Source organism: Pituophis catenifer, unplaced genomic scaffold (assembly GCF_029215685.1).
Source record: "Pituophis catenifer annectens isolate HBS135680 unplaced genomic scaffold, rPitCat1.0.hap2 SCAF_5, whole genome shotgun sequence".
Taxonomy (NCBI): Eukaryota; Metazoa; Chordata; class Lepidosauria; order Squamata; family Colubridae; genus Pituophis; species Pituophis catenifer.
In genome coordinates, this window is record NW_027256885.1 from 45,911,323 (window position 1) to 45,933,492 (window position 22,170).

The 22,170-nt window shown below is 49.9% G+C and overlaps 1 protein-coding gene across 1 annotated transcript in view; it reads right to left on the reverse strand.

Moving 5' to 3' along the window:
• Positions 1 to 9,757: 9,757 nt before the first annotated feature.
• LOC139317673 (matrix metalloproteinase-25-like) overlaps positions 9,758 to 22,170 on the reverse strand; it is a 91,984-nt gene continuing 79,571 nt past the window's right edge. Inside the window, 1 exon segment of the mRNA XM_070944752.1 lies at positions 9,758 to 10,015. Coding sequence (XP_070800853.1) covers positions 9,762 to 10,015 — 254 coding nt within the window. The 3' untranslated portion in view covers positions 9,758 to 9,761.

Consider the following 22,170-nt stretch of genomic DNA (forward strand, 5'->3'; position numbering starts at 1 on the left):
GAAAGGGAGTCCTTGGGGCAAAAGTATTCCGGCTTACGGGATAGCGCGTCCGCCCTCTGGTTGAGGTTGCTCGGAATGTAGGTGACGTGGAAGTTGAACCGGGCGAAAAACAACGACCACCGGATCTGCCGCTGGTTCAACTTCCTGGCTGTGGTGAGGTGCTCCAGGTTCCGATGGTCCGTCCGCACCTCCACCTGGTGTCGGGCCCCCTCGAGGTGATGTCGCCAAGCCTCGAATGCGGCCTTGATAGCCAGCAACTCCTTTTCCCAGATGGTGTAGTTGCGCTCGGAAGGATTGAGTTTCCGGGAGTAGTAAGCGCAGGGAAAAAGAGTGCCGCCATCCACCGGAGCCTGTAGCAGCACCGCCCCAATCGCCACGTTGGACGCCTCCGTCTCAACCACGAACGGACGGTGTGGATTGGGGTGCCTCAGGACTGGCTCCGTGACGAAGGCCTGCTTGAGGACCTCGAAGGCCTGCTGCTGCGGGGGCCCCCACTGGAACGGGACCTTATTCCGAAGGAGCTGGGTCAACGGCAAGGTCAGGGTGGCGAAGCCCGGGATGAAGGTCCGATAGTAGTTGGCGAATCCCAACAGACGCTGAACGTCCTTCACCCGACGCGGGGGTTCCCAACTGCGCAAGGCCTCCACCTTGCACGGGTCCATCGCGATGCCCTCGGGGGTGATGATGTGCCCGAGGAACTCTATGGAAGTCTGGAAGAAGTAGCATTTCTCCAACTTCGCATAGAGCTGGTGCTCCTGCAGGCGCTGCAGGACCTGGCGGACATGCTGGAGGTGACTTTCCGGGGTCCAGGAATAGATCAAAATTTCATCCAAGTAGATCACCACGAACCGATCCAGCATGTCCCGGAACACGTCGTTCATCAAGTGCTGGAAGACCGTGGGGGCGTTGGTCAACCCGAACGGCATGACGGTATACTTGAAGTGTCCGTACCGAGTGCCGAACACCATCTTCCACTCGTCCCCCTCTCGCACGCGCACCAGGTTGTAGGCCCCTCGGAGATCGAGCTTAGTGAAGATCGAGGCCTCCCGCAACCTCTCCATCAGCTCCGGGATCAGCGGCAGGGGGTAGCGATTTTGCACTGTGATGGCATTCAAGCACCGGTAGTCGCAACACAGGCGTAAGTCCCCCGTCTTCTTTTTAATGAAGAGGACCGGGGCCGAGAGCGGGGAGGTCGAAGGCCGGATGAACCCACGGGCCAGGTTCTTTTCCAGAAAGTCCCGTAAGGCGGCCAGCTCGGGCTCCGACATGGAGTACAGACGTCCCGAGGGCAGGGGTGTGTTGGGCATCAGGTCCACCGCGCAGTCGTAGGGTCGGTGCGGGGGCAAGCGGTCCGCCTCCTTCTCGCTGAACACGTCGGCTAAGGGCGTCAGCTCCGGAGGTAAGGAGATGTTCGGGGCAGAGACGTCCTGGCTGGCACAGGTGTGGCGAAGGTGGTCGACACACTGCAGGCTCGGGAACGAGATGGCGTTTCTTGACCATGCCACCTGAGGGTCGTGCGCCCGAAGCCAGGCCATCCCCAGGACCAAGGGAAAGTGCAGATCCGCTGTCACGTAAAACTGGATCGCCTCCTCGTGGTTCCCAATGGCGAGGCGCAAGGGCTGGGTAGCGAATTTGAAGGGCCCCGCCACGAGTTCCCGCCCATCGATAGTCTCGACCCTCAACGGAGGGTCCACTGGAACCAAGGGGACTTTGTAATGGGCCACAAAGGCCTGGTCCATAAAGTTCATGGTGGCCCCCGAGTCCACCAGTGCGTGCGCCTGGAGCCCCTCCGACCGGTTAGCTAACAACACCCGGGTGTTCAAAATCAGGTGCCGAGGGGGCTCACAGTCCACAGCCGCCGACTCCGGCGGGGCATGGTCACGTGCCTGACCCAGAGTTTCCCCTAGGCCAGGCCTGGCCCGTTTCCCGGCTGGTCACGCCGAGACTCCGGAACAGGCTTGAGCGGTCCACTCCGCTTCCGGGGACACGAGGCGGCAAAATGTCCAGCCTCGCCGCAATAGAGGCACAACCCCCCTTGGCTTCTCCGCATCCGCTCCTGGGCCGTCAGTTGAGGTCTGGCTGCTCCAAGCTCCATGGGCTCCTCAGCCGTCGCCACAAAACGCGGTGCGGTCCGGAGCGCTGTCGGTGCGAAATGCAGGGGTGCCGACGCTGTCGGTGGTTCCGGAAGAGCCCGACGGGGCCGTCGCCATTGCAGGCGGGCGTCGATGCGCAGGCATTGGGTCACCAGCGCATCGAGGGTCTGTGGCGCCTCCACACGAACCAGCTCGTCCTGCATCTCGTCGGAGAGGCCGTCCTGGAAGGCATCCATCAGCGCCACCTCATTCCAAGCCGAATCCTGGCCCAGCAGTCGGAACTCTGCAATATGCAGGGAGCGCTTGCCTTGGCGGAGGTCCTTGATGCGCCTCGCTGCCGTCTGCACCCGGAGGGGGTCCTCAAACATGGTGCGCAGGTGTTGCAAAAAGCCCTGATAGTCCAGGAGCAAGGGGCTATCTTGCAGCAACAGGAGCGTGGCCCATCGGGCGGCTGTGCCAGAGAGGGAGCTGATAACAAATGCCACCCGAGCCCGGTCATCTGGAAAATCCTCCGGCCTCATTGCCATGAACAGTTGGCATTGCCCCAAGAAGGCCGGGAACATCTCCTGCTGCCCAGAAAACCTATCTGGCACGTTCACTGGGCATCTCGGACGGGGAGGGGGAGGAGGGGGAGCTGCAGGAGCATTTCCCAAAGCAAGTTGGGCAGTTAGCTGTGCTACTTGCTGTTGCAGAAGCTGATTGGCCTCCAGCATCTGCTGTAACTGCTGCTGCAGCTGTTGGTCCATCGTGGGTTAACGATGGAGTATGTGGTGACGAAAAAGATGATCTGTCCCCGTCCACACACACACACAAACACAGCCAGCCGAGGGTTAAGGAAGCACTTGGCACACACCCAGGTCTTTATCTCCAACTTGGCAGCGATATACACACCGTCTGCCAAGTGCTTTATTTCCACAGAAACAGAAAGATAATATACTCAGCGTACAAGAGTCCAACAGAAAATAATATTCCTCTCAGCAGTTTCGAACGATGCTTTAGTGACTATCCAAGGTTTATTTTTGTTCGTCACAGGGATCACTGGCCACCACCCTCTATTATATAGCCTCTGGGGTGTGGTCCAGTGACTCAGTTCTAATCCCTAGCACGCCTCCTGAGCTGCTGCAATCGTTTATCACGCCTTCAGAGGTGTGCGTCCAGGAATGATGTCTCTCCTTCACTCTCATCCGAGACACCTGTCTCCCTGCTAATCTCCTCTCCCTCGGCCGGCACCTGAGACAGTGCCAGAGGGGAGGGGCCTGGAGAGGGAGGCCTGGCTGACTCCTCTTCCTCATGCTCGGAGCTTTCTTCCTCCGATGGGATAGGCTCAGAGGGCAGGGCCACAACAGTGCAGCCAAAACTGGCACCTCCTTCCAAAACCCTCCCTTTCCGTTCTTCAACCCCAATGTCTCATTGGCCATCGTGCAGATCCATCTCTTCGTCCCAAGCACTTTCTTTTCACAGGAATTCCCCCCTCCCTCTTCACCCAGGTAACGCTATCTACTAAAGAGCAGGAAACTAGGTAAAAGTTCATCTCAGCATTAAAGCAAAGCTTCTCCCTCTCTCATTCATGTCAGCGCTGGAGGAGATAATAATTTGGAACTCTGACAGTACCCATATGGGCAAATCCTAGACATGCAATTGAAAATATAAGTATAGAACAAAAACAGGAGGTGATTACTTATAAAGATCTCCTTGTTATGGAAAGGGGTAAACTGCAATTGAAATCTTTAGAGACATTGAAAGGAGAAGGTATAATCTATACTTGGTTTCAGTATGGTCAGCTTCAAGCTAGATGGAAGGAAGATCAAAAAACTGGCTTTATGCAACATGAGGAAAATTTGGTAAAGCAGATTAGAGATCAAAGTCAAATGCATATTAAAAGGTTGTACAATGCATTACTGGAAATAGATTCAGAAACAGAATTGGTTAAGGATTGTATGATAAAATAGGCACAAAACTTTCAGGAACCAGTGATGATGGATACATGGGAAAAGATATGGGTTAGAAATGTCAAATTTACACAAGCACAAAATTTAAGGGAAAATTTTTATAAAATGTTTTATAGATGGCATTTAGATCCTAAAAAGTTATCATGTATGTATTCTAATGTGAAAGCTAAATGTTGGAGATGTGACTGTGATGATGCAACCTATTATCATATATGGTGGACTTGTAAGAAAATCAAAGCATTTTGGATAAAGATTTGGTGGGTGATGCAGAATATCCTGAAAAGAAGATTGAAATTTACTCCGCAATTGTTTTTATTGGGTATAACAATGGATTGTACAGTATTAGAGACTAAATTGATTTTGAACCTAATAACAGCAGCAAGGCTGTTGATAGCGCAATATTGGAAGAAAGACTTCTTGCCTACTATTGAGAAGTGGATATTGAAAGTTGCTAACTTAGCTGAAATGGCAAAAATTTCAGCATATTTGAAGGATTATACTCAAGAAAGATATATATTGGAATGGAGAAGATGGATTGATTATATTCAAAATAAGTATCAGATTAGAAAATACCAAATAACTTATGAATGAATGTTAAATCTTAAAATTATGTTACCTATGGTGGAGTTAAGGTGTTAAGGGGCGGTTTGTTAGTTTAATTGTTAATTGAAATACCTTGTATTTTGCTCTGGGAAGTCGGGGGGGGAGGGGGACAGGGGTTGGTGGGGGCGGGTGGCCGGGAAAAGGGGTTAGGGAAAATTGTTGTTTTTCTTTAAAAACTTTTCAATAAAAAAAAAAAAAAGATCATTAAACTTACAGGTGAAAGTCAAAAAATTAGAATATCGTGCAAAAGTTCATTTATTTCAGTAATGCAACTTAAAAGGTGAAACTAATATATGAGATAGACTCATTACATGCAAAGCGAGATAGTTCAAGCCTTGATTTGTCATAATTTTGATGATTATGGCTTACAGCTCATGAAAACCCCACATTCACAATCTCAGAAAATTAGAATATTACATGAAATCAATAAAACAAGGATTGTACATAGAACAATATTGGACCTCTGAAAAGTATAAGCATGCCTATGTACTCAGTACTTGGTTTGGGCCCCTTTTGCATCAATTACTGCCTCAATGCGGCGTGGCATGGATGCTATCAGCCTGTGGCACTGCTGAGGTGTTATGGAAGACCAGGATGCTTCAATAGCGGCCTTCAGCTCTTCTGCATTGTTCGGTCTCATGTCTCCCATCTTTCTCTTGGCAATACCCCATAGATTTTCTATGGGGTTCAGGTCAGGCGAGTTTGCTGGCCAATCAAGCACAGTAATCCCATGAGCATGAAGTGCTCCAAAATCTCCTGGTAGACGGCTGCGTTGACCCTGGACTTAATGAAGCACAGTGGACCAACACCAGCAGATGACATGGCTCCCCAAATCAACACAGGCTGTGGAAACTTCACACTGGACTTCAAGCATCTTGCAGTGTGTGCCTCTCCATTCTTCCTCCAGACTCTGGGTCCTTGGTTTCCAAATGAGATGCAAAAGTTGCTCTCATCAGAAAAGAGGACTTTGGACCACTGAGCAACAGACCAGTTCTTTTTTTCTTTAGCCCAGGTAAGACGCTTCTGACGTTGTTTGTTGTTCAGGAGCGGCTTGGCGAAGAATACGACATTTGAAGCCCATGTCCAGGATCCGTCTGTGTGTGGTGGCTCTTGATGCACTGACTCCAGCCTCTGTCCACTCCTTGTGAAAGTCCCCAACACTTTTGAATGGCCTTTTCCTGACAATCCTCTCCAGGCTGTGGTCATCCCTGCTGCTTGTGCACCTTTTTCTTCCACACTTTTCCCTTCCACATAACTTTCTATTAATGTGCTTTGATACAGCACTTTGGGAACATCCAACTTCTTTTGCAATTACCTTTTGAGGCTTTCCCTCCTTATGGAGGGTGTCAATGATGGTTTTCTGCACAACTGTCAGGTCAGCAGTCTTTCCCATGATTGTGATTCCTACTGAACCAGACTGAGAGACCATTTAAAGGCTCAGGAACCCTTTGCAGGTGTTACGGCTTAATTAGCTGATTAGAGTGGAACACTTTGAGCCTAGAATATTGAACCTTTTCACAATATTCTAATTTTCTGAGATTGTGAATTTGGGGTTTTCATGAGCTGTAAGCCGTAATCATCAAAAGTATGACAAATCAAGGCTTGAACTATCTCGCTTTGCATGTAATGAGTCTATCTCATATATTAGTTTCACCTTTTAAGTTGCATTACTGAAATAAATGAACTTTTGCACGATATTTTAATTTTTCGAGTTTCACCTGTATATGCACTGCCCATCCTTCTGGTCGACTTGATGGCAAAGAGAAAGAATTTTGCCATAATCATTTCTGAGTGACTGTGTGTCTTTTTTCTTTCTTATGTAATTGCTCTGTGTTCCCCATTTACAGTCCAACAAGTGGCTACGCTTGCCTAATGTAGTGTGTTTACCAGGGGCGGGTTTCAAAACCTGTTGCTACTGGTTTGCTCATGGGTGCACGCGCGCTCACGCGCAATGCTTCTGCACATGCGCAGAAGCATCCAGGCAGGTGGACGGAGCCTCCTGCCGGGGCGAACTGGTAGCAACCCACCACTGATGTTTACACATATTGTAGTAGGTTTGGACAACACATTAATTTAGCTGTGGTTTGCTAAGTTGATTTCCAGGATTTATACAACTTACTGAATCATAAACTACTCACAAAGATGGGGTTTTCAGAACCACTAGATGGTAGTGGTAATTTGTGGTTCAGGCTGTCATGTAGATATATTCAGCATACAGATAGTCCTTGCTTAATGAGTGGTTGTTTTATAACTGTTTTGAAGTTATAACAGCCACAGAACAGGTGCTTTATGGCCCTAAAGTCTGTGTTGACAGGGGGACAGAGGTCGACCCCGAGGCCCCTCATATGTGGGGTGCCACAAGGGTCGGTCCTCTCGCCTCTCCTGTTCAACATTTATGTGAAGCCGCTGGGCGAGATCATCTGTGGTTTCGGGGTGGAGTACCATCAGTACGCTGACGACACCCAGCTGTACATCTCCACCCCAGATCACCCCAACGATGCCCTTGAAGTGATGTCCCGGTGCCTGGAGGCCGTACGGATCTGGATGGGGAGGAACAGGCTCAGGCTCAACCCATCCAAGACCGAGTGGCTGTGGTTTCCGACGTCCCGATATAGTCAGTTGACGCCATCACTGACTATTGGGGGCGAATCATTGGCCCCCACGGAGAGGGCTCGCAACTTGGGCGTCCTTCTGGATTCACGGCTGTCTTTAGAAGAGCACTTGACAGCCGTGACCGGGAGGATTTTTCATCAGGTTCGCCTGATTCGCCAGTTGCGTCCCTTTCTGGATCAGGACTCGTTACGCACGGTCACTCATGCCCTTGTCACCTCCCGCCTGGACTATTGCAACGCTCTCTACATGGGGCTCCCCTTGAGGAGCACCCGGAGGCTCCAACTGGCGCAGAGTGCGGCCCGCGCGGGTGGTAATGGGAGCGACATGGCGTTCCCATGTAACACCCCTCCTGCGCGAGCTGCACTGGCTCCCAGTGGTCTTCCGGGTGCGCTTCAAGGTTTTGGTTACCACCTTTAAAGCACTCCATGGCTTAGGACCTGGGTACTTGCGGGACTGCCTACTACCACCAATAGCCTCCCACCGGCCGGTACGCTCCCATAGAGAGGGGCTCCTCCGGGTGCCGTCAGCCAAACAATGCCGACTGGCGGCCCCCAGGGGGAGAGCCTTCTCTGTGGGGGCACCTACTATCTGGAACGAGCTCCCCCCAGAGATACGGAGGATCCCGGATCTGCGCACCTTCCGCCGCGCTTTAAAGACCTTACTATTTCACCAGGCCGGCCTGGCCTAATTTTCCCCCTCTTTTATAAAAGATTTTTAATTTTTAAATATCTTTTAGTATTTTATACATTCAATTTTAAATTGGTTTTAAAAGTTTGGGGTTTTAAATTTGTCGGGGCCAAAATTATTTAATTTGATTTTATTCTACTTTTAAATTTTGTATGTATGTGTTTTATTGTTTGGCTGTGCACCGCCCTGAGTCCTTCGGGAGTAGGGCGGTATAGAAATCAAATCAAATAAAATAAATAAATAAATAAATAAAGCACTCCTGGCCATTTAAATTGTCGCACTGCCCCCCCCCCCCCATGGTCACATGACTGCACATTGGACAGTCATCTTTATGACCAGTCATGGCATTCCATGGTCACGTGACTGATTCATGATGTTTTTTGCCGGTTTCCAGAAAAAACACCCACTCAAGTGAGTGGGTTCACTTAATGACTGTGACATTCACTTAACAACTGTGATGTTCGCTTAATAATCATGATAAAAGCCAAAAGGTTACTTCCGGTCATGTGGGTGCTTCTACTTATGACTGCAATGAGTTATGACCGTAATTTCGGCTTCATTGTGGTCATAAGTCGAAGACTACCTGTAATCCACATAGGGACTGGGTGGGTCTTCATCTTCCAAGGCAAGTGGGCGCTTTGGAGCACCTGGGTTCATGAGGTAGGTCTTCTGCACCTGTTCAATCCCCACCAGAGCCTCTGTGCTTGCAAATATATCTTAAAGTACCAGAACTTGGTGATGTCAGCCAAGGCTGACTTCCCCAGTTTAGTTGTTGGTCTCTCTGTGACTACACACCATCTCCAACTTACCCAGCTTGGGCAATTCCTAACCGCACAAGAGCTGGAATTTGTTTTGAGAATTCAAAAGACCCTGGTTTTCAAACATGGAGACCATGGAAACATGGACTTCTCTGCAGGGAACCCCAGCCCTTTCCAAGTTTTTGCCTCTGTAGCCTGCCCAGGACTCTGAAGTCAGCCACACCATTGTATCTGGTAGCATCAAGAGAAGGCTTGCTTTTTAAAAGCAGAGTCCATGCCTTGGTTTATTCTTTGCACAAGGACACTTTCCTCAAAATCAGGGGTCCCTAACACCCTGGTCCGTGGACAGGCACCGGGCCACGGCATGCCAGCAACCGGGCCGAGCAAACAAGCAAAGCTCCATCCATGGGATGCAGGCAGCACACAAAACCATGCCCCCTCCAGTCTGCAAAAAAATCTTTCTCCATGGAATTGGTCCCTGGTGTCCAAAAAGTTGGGGGCTGCTTCTCTAAATGCTCTCTCTCCATCCGGATTGAAAGCAAAATGGCTTTCACATTTAATGGCTTCTTTCTTGATGGATAAGAGCAGCCTGCCTCCTTTTTTCTTCCCCTAAGAGGCAGGGCCGAGGGGTTGGGAAAGAGATAATGGACAAGTGGCAAGAGTATTTAGAAACCTCTTCTGTACCAATACATTTCAGAGCTGCTGTTTTGAAAAGAAGGAAGTTAAAATGAATTTAACAGAACTTTCCCATAAGCTCACAGGGGTATGATTCAATTTTCTGTTGACATCTTCCTGGGCTCTGCACGATTTACATCAATCCGCTGCATTTAAGGTTTTCTTGAATTGTGTGGAAACCCATATTTTACTTCCTGTGCACCAAATTAGGAAATAACGGGAATTCTGGGAGTTGAAGTCCACACATCTTAAAATGGCCAAGCTTGAGGAACATTGGTAACCAGATATCTTTAGACACACACAAATTTATTCCTACAGGGCCAAAAGCAAGGAACCAAATTGTGCCCTATAACTCAGACACTGATTTTGCCACCTTCAATAGTTTAGTTTTGTCTTAGAAAATGAGACAGAATAAATATCCAAGCTAAGAAGGAGTTTTTGTTTTGTCCACTCGCCCCACAGAGGCACAGACCATCCTCCCGTCTCTGCCCAGTTCTCAGTCCTTTGGGGGAGAAGGTGGTAGGATCTGAGCAAAACATCAGGTCACAGGGAATGGAGCATGGATGGGTTGAAACAGCCTCCACATTGCCACCTTTAAAGCGCCAGTAGTGAGTATCCTTGAAGAAGTATGTGTGGCCTGCAAGGGAAAGAAGAGGAAGGAAGGAAGGAAGGAAGGAAGGAAGGAAGGAAGGAAGGAAGGAAGGAAGGAAGGAAGGAAGGAAGGAAGGAATATGACTGTTAGGTGTTTTGTGCCAGCCATGGCAGTTTCTTAAAAGGCCACCAGATGGGAGCAAAGAGGCACCTTTGATCCCACTGGTTGGTCAAGGGGCTCCGGCCCCTGCAGCCCCATTGGGGAGAGTTAATGGCCCTCTGGCCCCTCACACACATGGGTAAGGGAGGGGCCAGGGGCCCCTATAAGAACCCCTGCACAGGGGCTGCTCTTCCTGCTCTTGTTCTACCTTCCTACGGGAATGATCCATGGGCTCAATCCAGGCATGGATGCCTCCATGCCAGGGAACTCATTTTACCTACTTTATTTCTAAATAAAGACTTAACTTGATTGCATCCTTGCGTGCTGCCTTTTCTTGGAAGCGCCCTCAACGAACCATCGATCTTCGTGAGATCCCTCACAAAGTGGTAGCAGAGGATGTTTGAGGCAATGCTTCCAAGGCAGCAGAAGCAAGATGCCTGGAGGTTCCAGCAAGAACCCCCAAGAGATGGATGGCAGGAGATCCCCGATTGTGACCAGAAGTCTTCAATCAAGGATGGCAGCCCTGCATCCAGTCCCAGACGCTAGCTTTGATCCAGAGGAGGGTACAGATGATCTCTATGCCCCCAGAGATCACAGCGGAATGCAAGGGACCCCTTCACATGCTTCCCTGCGATTGCAAGCCACAGAGGGAAGCATGGAAAGCCAGCAGTCCACCCAGGATTGCCAGGACACCGGGGAGGCGGCCAGGGACCAGGCCACCCCCAGCATAGACCAGCTCACTGGTGAGGAATGCAGAGAGCTGCTACGAACGCTCCTAGCAACCCGAGGGACGCCAGGAGCCCAGCCACATGGGACACCAGTGCAGGGGGCCTCTGGACACTGGGTAAGTCCTTCTCCAGCGCCCAGGAGGCTCCCCAACATGGCGCTGGCCACCCTGGGGGACCCCGGGGCCCCGGAGCTTTTGGCGGGAAAATTCGCACCAAATCGCGACCTGCAGCTTCCGGGGCCAACCGGAAGTAACATGGCAGCCCCCAGGCTACCTACTCCAGTGAGGCTTTGTGGGCCTCAGCTAGGCCACGAGGCCCAGCAACCAATGGCAGCCAGCCAAAGCAGCATGCAAACTGCTCAGCCCCCCCCCCCCAGGCAAGCCTCGAAGTCTGCCCAGCCGCACCTGCTGCAGCAGGCATCAGGGCCGCAATCCAAGCCCTGGTCACAGCCCTGGAGGCCACGACCAACACAACCTTGATGTCGGGGGTAGCCAGCCCCCCTCACTACCCCCAGAAGACCACCGAGGGGGGGGCGTCCAGTCCGGAGCCCCTCAGCCAGGACCCACACCTCCAGAGAGTCCCAGAAGAACCCCTGGGGGCTCCAGCCTTCCCAACACCCCCACTGAGGCAATGGAGGACTCACCTCGATGACTTCAGGGGGCCTCCAGCCGAGCCTCCCACTTCCCAAGATGGCCACCTCCTCTGGAGTGTTCAGGACCAGTGGTGGGCCCCTCCAGGCGATCCTCGGCATTTTCGGGCTTTTCCGACCCCATCCTGCAGCCTTCTCCCCGCAGTAAGTGTTCCAGTACTGGGAGGGCTTCCAGAAGAATCTTCAGAGCTCCACAGGCCTGGGCTCAGGCCTGGCCCTGAAGCACCAAAAGAGAGGTCCGCCCCCTTCGGCTCCTGGGCTGGAATAAGTTCTGAGCATGCCCAGTTCACTCCGGCTGAAAAAGAGAAAAATAATCAGAGAAAAATACCAACACTTACCAGCAGAGGGATCCCTCTCCCATTTACTTCAATGGAGCGTTCGCAAAGGTACCTCGGACAGCAAAATACATCAGCATTTTCTACCCCAGCTATGTCTGTTCTCCCAAATAACTTTAAGAAACTGCATCGGGGGTGTGTGTGTGAAAATTTCAACATATGGAATAAAGAGATACAGGTATGTCTCTTAAAAGAAGGGACCCTAAAAATGGTTTTAGACCCCCCACCTTTCCCTTGGGGGCCTCAAAAAGAGTGGTACCACAGGAAAGCCTATACCACTCTACTGAGCTCACTGGATGCTAAATTGTACCCCAGCATTCCAGATGGGCTCACAGCTGGTGAGATTTGGGGGTTGTTATATAGCCTATTTAATAGTGATAGCTTGGGCTCCACCACAAGGCTTACATCGGAGTTCTATAACACCAAGCTGAAATTTGGGGCTAGCGTGGCTGAGCACCTGGGAAAGTTGAAGGCACTCAGGGCAGAACTGGTGCTCAGGGACTACCCCGTGACTGAGGCCAACATGATTGCTGTCATTCTGGCATCCCTGGACAAAAGTTGGGGCAATTTTATTGTCTCACTAGAGGGAACCAGAAAGGAAGCCATGACTCTGTCCTACCTCACAGGGAGGCTCAATGAGGAAGACAGGAGGCGTAAAGATGCAGGAGAATACACCAGGGCCACAACTCAGTGCATCAATAGGAGGCACCAGAGTTCAGAGCAGGTTAACGCTCTACCCAAGTGTTTCATCTGTGGCTCTGAGGAGCATCTGAAGAAGGACTGCTCCCATTACCAGCAAGGACCTAAGCATGGGCTCAATCAAGGAAGGAGCAGGGGGCAGAGAAGGGGGCCTGGTGGGGGCAAAGGTGGTGCTAAGGGCAATTTTGTGTGTACTACTTACCTCACCCCCGCCACAAGGGCTGATGGCCCTACTGGCCTCTGGTTACTGGACTCTGGGGCTTCATCTCACATTGCTAACATGAAGCAAGGCTTTAAGAAGTTAAGGAGAATTAACTCCTCCAACAAGGTTGCTAATGGTAACAATGCTTTGGTTGTTGGGGAGGGCACTGTCTCTGTACCAGGGCTCGGCAATGTTGAAGGTGTGTTGCATGATCCCTCTATCGCCAATAACCTGTTGAGTATAACCAAGTTATGTGATGATGGCAGGGTGGAGGTATTGTTTCTCAAAGGGGGAGGTCATGTCACTCAAAACAAAAAGGTCATTGGGAATGTTACCATTATAAATGGTTTACCATATTTCTCCCCCGAGTACCCAGCTACAGGAGACAGCTCACAGGGTGCCACCTCAGAAGGGGCCTGCGCGCAGAGAGAGAGAGAGGCCCCACAGCCAGCCCCCAGGCTGTCAAAGGGACGCAAGGCCGAAGCAGTTGCACCCATACCGCCTAAGCCAGCCCCACGGCCTTCCAAGGCCAATGCGGGAAAGAAACCCGAGCCTCAGCAGGCACCTAAGGCAGGTAAGCCCAAAGAAGGGCCTAAGGTGCCAGCATCGCCCAAGACAACCAGAGCCAGGAGGGTGTCAGTGGGGAAGCCACTTCATACCAAATGTGCCCACCTCTTACATCAGAGGTTAGGCCATGCCAGCTTCCCAGTGGTCAAAAAGGTGGGGGAATTTGCTGAGGGGATTCACCTCCAGAATTGTGAGGTGTTTCTGGACTGTGCCATCTGTAAGAGGGCAAAGAGGAAGGCAGCCCCAATACCTAAGGTGTCACTCCGTAAAACCCAATACCCATATTAATTAATACATGTTGATTTGGTTGGGCCATTTACACCATCCCTAGGGAAAAGGCAGTATTTCCTCAGTGCCGTCGATGACTTCTCAAGGTATGGCCATGTGTATACCCTCACAGAAAAGTCTGAAGCCTTTGATGCCATAAAATCACTATACAACTACGTGGAGACCCAGTACAAGACCAAGATCGCGCAGCTGCAGAGCGAACATGGGGCCGAGTTTATGTCCAGAAATTTCCAAGACTGGGTAAGGCATAAGGGCATACACCATTTTCGAACAGCGCCTTTTACTCCTGCGCAGAACGATGTGGCGGAAAAACAGAATGGTATTCTGCAGACCATGGTGCATAGTCTGATTGCAGATGCTGGGGTTGCAGAATCACACTGGGCGGAAGCGGTACACTACACCAGTTACACCCTGAACCGCACCTGGAGCAGTGTTGTGAACCAGACCCCCTACTTTCTGGTCCACGGTAGGAAGCCAAGTTTGGGACACTTGCGTGTGTTTGGCTCCTACGCTTGGGTGCACATCCCCAAGCAGCTGCGGAAGAAGGGGAGATCCGTCTCCCAGAGACTGAGGTTCTTGGGCTATGCCCCTGGCTCCAAAGCCTACCAGTTCCTGGGAGAAGAGGGCAGGACTGTGACCTCCCAATCTGCCTCCTTCGAAGAGGACTCCAATTGGACCCAGATCCACTCAAATGATCTGGGCCCATACATCAACCGGCACAGTATGGCCGCACCGACCACGACACAGCCTGAGACAACCACAGACCCTGCTACTGACGAGAGTGAGGAACAGGACGAAGAGGTCAGCCTACCTGGTCCAGATGAGGAGGATGATCCGTCCAGTCCTGAGGGGAAAGACACGCCATCTTCACCTGACTCTTCGCCTCCAGCGACGCTTCAGAGGCCCATGATGCCCAATGCCTGGGACCGAGGGCCTCCACATCCCGGTCGTGAACAGCCAGTCGGCGAGGAACCTGCAGAAGAAAAGGGCGGTGAGTGGCAGGAGGTCAGAAGGTCAAAGCAGTCCAACAAGGTGGTCCCACCAAAGAGAATCAACATTGGACATGTTGCATCTGTCAACAGCGTCATGGTCACCCCAAAGACTTTCTCTGACATCCAGGAGCTGCCCATCGAAGAACAGGAGAAGTGGCAGCTCGCGATGGAACAGGAGATGGAGAGCCTGAGAAAGCTCAAGGTCTTCACCCCTGGGCAACCAACAAAGGAGAAGAAGGTCATTGGCACAAGGTGGGTTTTCAAGGCCAAACCACTTGCCAATGGCCACTACCTGTACAAGGCCCGCTTGGTAGCACAGGGGTTCGCCCAACGCTACATGGAGGACTATATAGAGACCTATTCTCCGACCATCCAGGCAGAAAGCATCAAGGCTGCCCTCGTAACTGCAGCTACTCTGGGAAAGGAAGTCTACCAATTCAACATCCAGACGGCCTACCTCCACGCCAACTTGGACCGGCAGATCTACGTGAGGGCCCCTCCTGGTTACCAGCAGGAGGGGGGAAACACATGGTTGCTCCAAAAGGGACTATATGGCCTCAAGCAGTCGAGGAAACTCTGGTACGACTGCCTCAAAAAGGGTCTAGAGCGAATTGGCTTCAGGGCATCTCATGCAGATGAGTGCGTTTTTACACGTGACACCAAAGGTGATACAGAACGGGTTTTAGTTTATGTGGATGACCTCCTATATGTAGGGCCTGGCAAGGATAGGTGTGATGAATTTGCCAAGGCCCTGGGGGAAAAGTTTACCCTGAAGTCCTTGAGGCGGGTTGACAGGTATCTGGGTGTGCATATGTTGGCCACTAAAAAGGGATTTGCATTATCCCAGAAAGAAAAAAATGAGTTGTTGGCCAAATGCAAAATGGCAGAATCTAACCCAACGCGTAGCCCCATACAAAGTGATTAATATGGCCACGATCACAAGGACAGCCCTGTCAGGGTGGCAATTAATCCCATCACAAAAAGATCTAACAATGCATATGAGATAGTTCTTGTTTATGTTGATGATATTGTTTATATTGGTCCAAATAAGCAAATGAGTGAAATTTTTACCAAAGCTTTGCAGAGATACTTCACATTGAAATCATTGGGTCACATTAGTACTTATTTAGGTGTTCAGATTGAAAAAACACAGAAGGGGTTTAACATCGGGTTGAGAAGAACCAGTGAAGTCTTGATCATCAATCTGCGTAGCATCAGCAGTATCATCTCTAGGAAAATAAACTCCAGGATCATTGGAATGAATCCTGGGCCAGTCAACATCTTCCTCAAAATTAGCAGATTGGGAAATCACAATTACATGTCTGGAGTCAATAAATTTGCTCCACTTTGAATTATCATCAATACCCATAAATCTCAGTCTCTTTGCTGCTGGACCTCCTTTTCTTCTATGAGCTAAGGGAATGTTCACCATAGCATATGAACCAAAAATATGGATGTTTTTGAGATCGGGCTTGTAGCCATACAACATGAAGAAAGGAGTCTGATTTATTACACTACTCCAAGTACGGTTGACAATGTAATTTGCATATTAGATAGCTTCACCCCAGTATGGCATACTAAGGTTGGCGTCTTCTAGGAGACAACGCATCATGGTTTGCAGTACCTCTTGTCATCTTTCTACGACTCCGTTATGAGCCGGTGTGAAAGGGCCGAGGTCTGATGAAGAATTCCATTCTTATGCATCCAGTCCTGGAAACGCTGAGACATGAATTCAGCACCACGATCACTTTGGATTCTGGCAATGCGAACTTGGTGTTGGGTAGAAACAAGAGCAGCAAAGTCTTTAAAGATCTGAAAGGTCTCAGATTTTTCTTTCATAGGATATACATATCCATATCTAGAGTAATTATCAACAATTGTTAGAAAATACTTTTTACCACCAAGTGTTGGCTTAAAAGGACCAACTATGTCAGTGTGAACCAAATCAAAAATGCGTGTTGACAGGCGTGTAACGCGTTTGGGAATGGCTGCTGCTTTGGATTTGGCTTTCTTGCAGACAGCACAATCCAAAAACCCCTTACACCCCTTTAGATCCAAACGTTTTGCGAACTCCGGCATCTTCCTAAGAACACGGAAACTGGCATGCCCCAATCTTCTATGCCATTTGTGGATACACCTGGAATGCAAAGGTTTACCAGTTAGTGAATTCTCAACATTAACAGTTTTATTAGGAACCCCAGGCTTGCTCTGAGCAACCTGTTTCCTAATTTTCTTTTTGTTGGCTTTAGGAGCCTTTGGAGTAGCAACAGGATCTCTCTCTGGAACATCTCTCTCTGGGCCTGTGCTCTCCTCTTTTGGTATACTTGCCTGTGTTTGCGGTTTAGACTTTGGCTTTAAGTAATAAACACCACCAATTAACATGGTTTCAGCAACAATATCTCCATTTTTAGCTATTTAACTTGCTTTTTCAAGGTGGTGAACCTGGAACTTTAACACTCTAGACAAGTGACTCTGACTAAGCAAATTACTATTTGCTGTTGGTATATAATAAACATCAGGAATGAATGCATCGAGCTCTTCAACATAAACAGTTCCTTTTCCTTCGACCTGACAAGGATGATTGGAAAAAGAATAAAGTTCACGTAGTTCAGGTTCAGGCTCATGCATCTCTGTAAAAAGTTCCTTTCTGTAGGTAACATGCAATGCTGCACCACTGTCCAAAGTCCACAGGAGTCATCTGTCGTACTCTGAATGAGGTTGTGGATCGTTGGTTAACGCCAATGTGGCAAGTGGAACTTGTGGATCACGCCTGGGACCACGACAACCTTGTCTTCCGCCTCTGCCTCTGCCTCCTCTGGAATCTGTTCCTTGGGGCTGGTACGAGACGGGAGCTGGAACTCGTTGGGGACAATCCCGGGTGGCATGTCCCACACGATTACAGATGTAGCATCTTGGCATCCTTGGAACGTAGGCTCTTCCTCGGAAGGGATGCCTCGCTGGAGCTCTTAATGCAAATTGTCCTCGCAAATGTGTGGCTAACATGAGTGCTTCTTCTTTAATTAAAAGTCTGCATACATGGTCCACTGTGTGTTGAGCAATAGGCACTTGATTAATCTTTGTAATGGCATCTTTCCATTCATAATTCAATGAGTTAATAATAATGCTGATCATTTGAATATCATCAATAAGATAGCCTCTTTCTCTCAATTCTTTTCTCATTCCTTTCAGTTTGGTTAAATGTCCTCCAATTTGTTCACCAGGTTTCAATCTTGAACCATGGAACTTAGACATGAGCAAACATGAAGATTCAATTGAAACAGGCCTGTAGCAATTTTCCAATTGGACCCAAATTTGTTGGGCTGTTGCATCAGGCGGAAAGATAACCTGCAGTTCAGTATCCATGGACATCAATAATGTTGTGCAAGCTTTAGTCTCTAAGTCTCTTATTACAGGAGTCCATGGCTGAGCAGGAGGATTAAAGACCATACAGTGGGTACATTCTCTACAAAGTAACAATCCAATCTCACTGACCCAGGCCTTATAATTTTGTCCTGATTGCTTTAATTTTGACTCACCAGCTAGTGGAGCAACAGAAGAGGCCTGTTGAGGAACATGCATTAGAGGTGCTGGTAAAAACACTTGTGGTATTTGCTGTGCTTGTTGTGGACCAACAAATGGTCCTGGTTGTGCCGCTGGAGGTGGACCGGGAGCTGGTCCTGGTTGCACGGCTGGAGGCATTTGTGCATGCACTTATTTATTTATTTATTTATTTATTTATTTATTTATTAAATTTCTATACCGCCCTTCTCCAAATAGGACTCAGGGCGGTGCACAGCCAAGGTAAAAACAGAGCATACAAAATTTAAAAACAGTATTAAAATAATTAAATATTTGGCCGTAAATTAAAACAACCCAATTTAAAATCAATTTAAAATTTAACTCAAGCCAGCCCAGCTAGTTGAAATAAATAGGTTTTCAGGGCCCGACGAAAAATCCGGAGGTCTGTTATTGTACGTAACTCTGGGGGAAGGTTGTTCCAGAGGGTGGGCACTGTCACAGAGAAGGCTCTCCCCCTGGGGGTCGCCAGCCGACATTGTCTGGCGGACGGCACCCTGAGGAGGCCCACTCTGTGCGAGCGTACTGGCCGGTGGGAGGCTATTGGTGGCAGAAGGCGGTCTCGTAAGTACCCCGGCCCTAAGCCATGGAGCGCTTTAAAGGTGGTCACCAACACCTTGAAGCGCACCCGGAAGACCACCGGAAGCCAGTGCAGCTCGCGCAGGAGAGGTGTCACATGGGAGTGCCTCGTCGCCCCCATAATCCCCCGCACGGCTGCGTTCTGGACCAGCTGGAGCCTCCGGGTGCACCCCAGGGGGAGCCCCATGTAGAGAGCGTTGCAGTAGTCCAGGCGGGAAGTGACTAGTGCCTGAGTGACTGTGCGTAGAGAGTCCCGATCTAGAAAGGGACGTAACTGGCATATCAGGCGAACCTGATAAAAAGCCCCCCTGGCCACGGCCGTCAAATGATCTTCTAAAGACAGCCGTGCATCCAGGAGGACGCCCAAGTTACGAGCCCTCTCCGTGGGGGCGAGTGATTCACCCCCAATAGCCAGCGATGGCGTCAGCTGGCTATATCGGGATGCTGGAAGCCACAGCCACTCGGTCTTGGAGGGGTTGAGTCGGAGCCTGTCTCTCCCCATCCAGGCCCGCATGGCCTCCAGGCACTGGGACATCACTTCAAGGGCATCGTTGGGGTGGCCTGGGGTGGAGATGTACAGCTGGGTGTCATCAGCGTACTGATGGAACTCCACCCCGAAGCCACGGATGATCTCACCCAGCGGCTTTACATAAATGTTGAACAGAAGGGGCGAGAGGACCGACCCTTGTGGCACCCCACAAGCAAGGTGCCTCGGGGTCGACCGCTGCCCCCCCGTCAACACAGATTGCGACCGGTCAGAGAGGTAGGAGGAGAACCACCGCAGAACGGTGCCCCCCACCCCCAACCCCGCCAACCGGTGCAACATGATACCATGGTTGATGGTATCAAAAGCCGCTGAGAGGTCTAACAGGACCAGGATAGAGGAGTAACCCCTATCCCGAGCCTTCCAGAGATCATCCACCAATGCGACCAATGCCGTTTCCGTGCTGTGCCCAGGCCGGAAGCCGGACTGGAGCGGGTCTAGATAGACAGCTTCATCCAGGTACCGGGGAAGCTGTTGCGCTACCACACTCTCAACAACCTTCGCAACGAAGCAAAGGTTGGAGACTGGACGATAGTTAGCCAAAACAGCCGGATCCAGAGAGGGCTTCTTGAGGAGGGGCCTCACAACTACTTCTTTCAAAGCAGCCGGCAGGACCCCCTCACTCAAAGAAGCGTTAACAATCTTCTGGAGCCAGCCTCGTGTCACCTCCCGGGAAGCCAGTACCAACCAGGAGGGACACGGGTCCAATAAACATGTGGTCGCGTTCAGCCATCCCAGGACCCTGTCCATGTCCTCGGGAGCCACAGGATCGAACTCCCCCCAGATAACACTCTCAAGACCTGCCTCAGTCATCCCGTCCGGACATACCCAGTCAGAGGCCAGCCCTTCCCGAATCTGAGCGATTTTGTCATACAGATACTGCACAAAGTCCTCAGCTCGGCCCTGCAAGGGGTCATCCCGCGCTTCCAGATGGAGGAGGGAGCGGGTCACCCTAAACAGGGCGGCCGGGCGATTATCTGATGACGCGATAAGAGCGGCAAAATAGCTAGATTTCGCCGCTTTTATCGCCACTAGGTAGGTCTTAATATGAGACCTCACCAGTGTTCGGTCGGATTCGGAGCGGCTGGTCCTCCAACTACTCTCCAGGCGTCTTTTCCGGCGCTTCATCTCCCTGAGCTCCTCGGAGAACCAAGGAGCTAGGTGAGTTCGGTGCCGGGTCAGAGGCTGCAAAGGCACGACACGGTCCAAGGCCCCGGCAGCCGCACTATCCCAGGCGGCCACCAGGTCCTCAGCCGAGTCATGAGCCAGAGTCTCAGGAAATGGCCCAAGCTCCATCTGGAACCTATCAGGGTCCATCAGGTGCCTGGGGCGGAACCACCTGGTCAGTCCCGCCTCCCTGCAGTGGGGTGCAGCGGTTAGAAAGTCCAGTCGAAGGAGCGAGTGGTCAGACCATGACAAGGGTTCGATGACTATATCCCCTGTATCAAGGCCACTCAACCACTGACCAGAGACAAAAACTAAGACCAGAGTGTGTCCACCCGTGTGAGTGGGGTCATGAATTAACTGAGTAAGGTCCATGGCTGTCATGGAAGCCATGAACTCTCGAGCCACCTCAGACGTTTCGCCGACAGATGGCAGGTTGAAATCCCCCATGACTAGAAGTCTGGGGGTACCAACCGCCACCTCAGCTATGACGTTGAGCAGCTCGAGCAGGGCTGTTGCCACGCGGCAGGGAGTCAGGTACGTGATCAACAAGCCCATCTGTAAATGTGGCTGCTGTATAGGAATTTGCTGTGCTCCAGCTGCCACTTGTGCTTGAGCTTGGAGTTGTTGCATTTGAGCTGCAATATTAACATGGCCTGCTGGAGACGCAGTCATTTGCCTTTGCTGCATTAAGCATTGTTGTGCTCCATCTAAAAGGACACCAGCACCACCAGGGAGTGCTGAAGATTGAGCCTGTGGAGACACTTGTGGCATTGCAGTCTGAATATCTGAGTGAATTAGGGACATGTGTGATAAAGTCTGATGTAATACTTGTAATTGTTCTTGCAAATTGCGATGCATTTCAGCTTCATCTTGTAAATTACTTTTGCCAGCTGTGATACACAGGAAATACCTGTTATCTTTTAAAGAGGATACAGAGACTAAAATAAGCATTGGACAGAGTTTATTTACTTTGCAAAGGGCCTTTCTCTCTCTGGAGGAGAGGAAAGACGAAAAAACAACAAATTACACGGGTTTTTATAGTCTTCAGGATACATCAGAATACACGTCAATAAAGTCCCTTGGGAATCAGTTTCAGATCTTATATAACATATGTAGTACATGATTCACCCTGGAAATTCCCCAATTTCCCAACAGAAATACCCCTCAAAAACATCAATTGCGTACTTCCTTTTCCTAGAACAGACAAACCTCAAAACAATCCCATTTCAGTACTTTTCCCAGAACATCAGCTTCCGTCAAAACAACTGCATGATACATATTTCCTTCAAGGTAATCATTTCAGAAAATCCTTATTATGTACTTTTTGTCTAGTTATATAATCAGGTTATACAAGGTAAAATAAAACCTTAATATGATTTTAAAATGGCGTAGCTTAGGCTATACTTTTTACAGGAATAATTTTTATATTTCTCACAATCCCCACTTCTCCTCTTTACCAGTTTATTCCTGTAAATTATGAATATCCTGTAACAGTATAGAAACTCCTCTCCATACAATAGGTAATTTGGGCAATGCCATGTTACCACATAAAAACATTAACTTGGAGGGAGCTTGTATCCCTAGACATGGAAAATGTAACCCTTCCTCCAAAATCCGAAACTTCTTGTATGAAGGTGTATAATTACCATATAGCTCCGTGCATTGCTTATGTAAAAATTCCATTCTATTTGAAAGATCAATGTCATCTTTATCTC